Raw genomic sequence first — 5,000 nt, forward strand, 5'->3', positions numbered from 1 at the left:
ACGCTTGTTTTTTGTATTTCCTTTATTTTTTATACATTTTTTCGATCTTTATGTTTTCAATTTTCAACAATGCATTTCGATTTTTTTTATTTTGATTTAGCTGCCCCAAGAAGTCCTTACAGGCCTATCACAGAGCACCGCGGAATTGAAAGGAAGTTCACACATCCTTCCTTACCGATATTTTAAAAACTTGCGTATAACCACAGGTTGAAATACGGGTCTTTAGTTTCTGACGCAAACGCGCTAACCACTGCGCTAGGCTGTTGGTGGTTATCTTATCAAACTATATTGTTAAAAAATGCGGACGTCAATAGCAAGTTTTTTTTCGAATAAGAAATATAACAAAATATTAATAAATTGATAGGCCAACTTGTTACTTAATAAAAAAAATTGCATGAGAATCGAAAGGAGGGCAAAACCAATGAGTAGGCATGATAAGAAGAGTGTGCATGATAAGCAAAAAAAGCAGGAAAGATTCAAGATATTGTAAGTAAATTTCTGTAAAGTTACTTATCTTTAATTATTTATACTCAATTTGACTACAGATGTCAGGAGATTGATTTTGGTATAACAGTTTAAGGTTTTCTGATAATTTTATTTGGGTTTGCACAAAATTTAAATGCATTTTTTTTTTGTAATGGTTAGAATAATGTTTTAGTGTAACTCAATAATGGCATAGTGTAAAATTGCAGAGAAGCATTGAAAACATATAGAGTTTGTTTTATCGGTGATAAAAATCATTGTGAAAATAGATTTTTGGTAGATCTACCATCATTAATAAGCATATGCCAGATAAAAAAAGTCAAACGTAAAATGTTACAGAAAATATTACGAAGAACTCTTTTTGGCAATTATATTTTTTATTGAAATTGGTATAGAAAATTTTTAATGCACTAATAGGAGATAAAAGTATACCATTTGAATCTGACATCCTTATAAAAAATCAAATGTTCTTTGTTCCTTTTTTTTCTACTGTCAAGTTCTTAAAGTATAAACCTTTATTACTAACTTTACCGGGAATAGAAAAGAGTTCAATTTCTTTAAATACTACTTTAAAATTTTAACTTTTGTCTCTTAAGTCTATTAAAAAAATAAACAAATTAATTGAGCCCACGTCCATGGCAGTACCGCGCTAAAAAAAAAATATGCGTTGATTTGTACTGCTAAAAAAGCACGTCAAGTCATCTGGAGAAAGATCAAAAAACTATCCACACCTGGACATTATGAGGTCTATGGGTGGCCCTAATGTGTATCATCTTATATTGATGCATTTTTTCTATATATTAAACTTTTATATATTTTCTTTCATATTGATGCATTTTTTCTATATATTAAACTTTTGCATTTAAAGAAAGTAACCTATAAATTTTTATTTAAAACATTATTAATTTAATTTTAATAATGCTATTTATTTTACGAGGTCATGTTGGAATAACCAAAATAATGAGTTTATTCTAAAATTGTACATCAATAATTTCTAATACGTAAATTAGTTTTTTTCAAAAATCTTTTTTTCTTTCTATTTTCTGAGTAATGACAAATTAGTGCTTCACTCAATAAAAACTTGTTTTTGCTTTAACGCACTAATAAAAGACAAATACCCATTAATTAGAAAGAAAATTATTTGAATTAAAGGAAATAAAAGAGGTCTTAAAAACTATAAATCTCAGTCAAAATACAACAGTTTGCCTAATATTCTAATATGGCTACAGAGCTATGAAATGTTATCACTTTAAAATAATGAGTGGCTATCTTTATACCATCCCTTAGTTTAGTAAATAATTGTTTAAATATATTTATCGGATTTGGCTTCCTTTTATTTAGTCTGCTTAAAAAACAAGTTTTTCAAGTTTATAAATGATATTTAACATCAAAAATTGTCTTTGCAAATACGAAGCATGTGCAGTAAGTTTAACATAAGGTAAACAAATTTTAATAACATGGGGAAAACAAGTTTTATTAACAAGTTAAATAGAAAATTTTTTATTGTTAATCTAATACTTCTTAAATTTCTGAAAATATAAAAGAAAATTTATAAATTCAATATATTCTTCCAAAATCTCTAAAAATATAAATTCTTTTTTCATAAATTAATTGAGAATAATTTGCTTTGATTTAAAAAATAATGCTATGCCTTGAGTAAACTACGGATGTAAATGACGAGCTCCATGTCCATGGACAAGCTCGCAAGCTTGTCCATTATTTATGATTCAACAATTTTGCAAATAAAACTCTTATACATATTAAAGCCTAAATAAATAGATTTATAAATTCATTCGAGTCAGGCCTGGTTCCTTATGTTTGCAAACAGGCAAACATTACACCAATATTTAAAAAAGGTTTACGCACAAATTCAGGTAATTATAGGCCAATATCTTTGACCTCTACAGTTCGCAAACTAATTGAGTGAATTGTACGTGATATGACGGCCGATCATCTGCTCTTGAACAACTTTTTGTTGCCACATCATGGATTTGTAAAAATTAAATCATGTGCAGCTAATCTTCTAGAGTGCTAGATGTTATTACTAATGCGCTTAGTGATGGATGTGGAGCTTTGCTGACTCTCTTGGATTTCGCCAAGAGAGTCAGCAAAGTTGTGTTGAGTGGAGCGCCCCAAGTCTCTGTTATTGGACCACTATTATTTATTATTTTTATCAATGATATTCCAGAACTTGTAAGAAATTATTGTAAATTGTTTGTACATGATTGTCAACTAGATGTCAAATAAAAAATTGTTCTTGATTTTTTACATGTTCATGCTGACACAGATATTTTATGTGAGTGGCCTAAACTGTGGTTTATGGATTTCAGTATCAGCAAATGTCAAGTTTTGAAGTTTCACGGCAGATCATTACATCTCAATGACTTTCTTTACATGGAGGGCAATGCTAAAAATCAAATTCAATTTGAGAGTATCTGTATAACACGTACACAAGAAGTTTTTAAAAACGCTAGGCTCAAATGGACTGACCAAATAAACCAAGCAGCACAAAAAGCTAATATGGTTTTAGAAATGCTCAAGAGAACTATTAAAAAATGGATTGTGTGAATAATTCTCAAACTCTTCACATCGTATGTTTGTCCTCTGCTTGAGTATTGCGCACCGGTTTGGAATCCATTCCTTAGAAAATACATTAAACAACATGAACAGGTACAGAGGTGTGCTACTAAACTATTATATTACTTACGGATCCTGGGTTATAAATCACGTCTGGCTAAGTTGGGTTTAAGAACTTTATATGAACGCAGAATAAGTGGTGACCTGATACAATATTTTAATATTTCCAACAACTTCAACACAGTTAGGTGGCAAATTCAAACTCTTAGTCCATTAGCAGTCAATGACCCAGTAGGTGGTTTACGTTGTGTATATTTCAAAATCCATAGAGAGTTTACTAGGAATTCAGCCAGACATAACTTTTTATGCAATCATGTAGTTCCTTATTGGAATAGTCTCCCAGATTTTGTTGTTGCTTCAAGGACGGTTGATCAATTCAAAAATAACTATGACAAATGGATTATTTCAATTGATTGTCAGTCTACTATAGTTGGATCTCGATAGAATCCCAGCTCATAGAAGTTTCACACTTTTATTGTAGAATAAAATTAAAATAAATTAAAAAATATATATAAAAAATAAATAGATAATTCTTTTCAGAAATGCACGCGAATTTGTTGGCAGTTTTATTGATGTTTTTTACACAAATGTTTCTTTTATTTATTTAAAGATATTTAATTTGTTATTTATACAAAAAAAGACTTAATTAACGAACAACAAATAAAAAAAAATTAAAGAAATATTGTGCTATAATAATCGGTTTACGTAATCATTTAAATCTAATGTAACTCACGAAACAGTCTTATTTATCTGTAGCTTTTAATAAAGTTTTAATAATTTTTTATGGGTATAAATATGTTATATTTATAAACTCAACAGTTTATAGTTTTAAAATTTACAATATAAATGTGAAGCAGGTGAAAATCACTTCTTTTATTCTTTGAAATCTGTATAAAAAGTTGAGTGATACCTTTAAAAGTTTGTGTAATACCTATAAAAGGTTGTATAATACCTATAAAAGGTTGTTTGATACCTGTAATAGGTTGTGTGATACCTATAAAAGGTTGTGTAATATTACTTTAATTATTTTCTTTATGTTATTACAGAAGAAGTCATCGCTCATTTACCAAAACAAATAGGTGATGTCAGCAAAAGATCATTTCCGAAAAGAAAAATTTGAAGACTGTTACGATGTTATGCAAGAATTAGGAAGGTAACATAAGTACGAATTTTAAACTAATTTTTTACGCAAATAAATAATTACATTTAAACCTTGCGTCTAAGCATATAATTACGTTGTAGGGGACAGTTTGCTGTTGTAAATAAATGCATTTCCAAAGAAAATAACCAGGAGGTTGCTGCTAAGTTTATAAAAGTTAAAAGATCTAAAGCTAGTAAAAATGGTTTGAGTAAAGAGCTAATTGAAAGAGAGGCTGGAATACTCTTTTCCGTCAACCATTCAAAAATAATTAAACTTTATGGCTTGTTTGATATTGGTACCGAAATTATCCTTGTATTAGAACTGTACGTTTCTCAGTTTTTTACTTTTTTAATTTATGAATTTTCATAATAACAATTATAACGAAAATAACTTTTATAAAAATATTTATATGATGTTATATAAAAGCAAATGTTAAGGTAATATAATTATAGTAGTTTCTATTAAAGTGCGTGCTTAATAAAGATTACCAATCTAGGATTAGGGTGGGAGAGTTCCTAGACTATTCAAAGTAAAATTGAAAAAATGAATTGAAGATGAAAAAGTTTTTTTAACGTTATATTTTATTTCATAACGTTATATTTAAGGAACTGGCGCCAGACGGAGCATTTCTAAGCTCTTCAACTTAATTAGGGCGTGGCGGTTTATAACGATCTAAAAATAAAAATACAGACGCATATTTTTTGTTTCTTTTCTAATAACAAGCTTTTATTTTTCCAAA

The 5,000-nt window shown here is 28.6% G+C and overlaps 1 protein-coding gene across 3 annotated transcripts in view; it reads left to right on the forward strand.

Annotated features, from left to right (window-relative positions):
* Window positions 1–5,000, forward strand: part of LOC136089414 (serine/threonine-protein kinase MRCK alpha-like) — an 83,809-nt gene that overhangs the window by 43,600 nt on the left and 35,209 nt on the right. For all 3 annotated transcript variants that reach the window (XM_065815389.1, XM_065815390.1, XM_065815391.1), the window contains 2 exons: window positions 4,167–4,273; window positions 4,363–4,584. In XM_065815389.1, coding sequence (XP_065671461.1) covers window positions 4,203–4,273; window positions 4,363–4,584 — 293 coding nt within the window. In that variant the 5' untranslated portion in view covers window positions 4,167–4,202. The remainder of the gene's footprint in view (window positions 1–4,166; window positions 4,274–4,362; window positions 4,585–5,000) is intronic.

Source organism: Hydra vulgaris, chromosome 13 (genome assembly GCF_038396675.1).
Source record: "Hydra vulgaris chromosome 13, alternate assembly HydraT2T_AEP".
NCBI lineage: Eukaryota > Metazoa > Cnidaria > Hydrozoa > Anthoathecata > Hydridae > Hydra > Hydra vulgaris.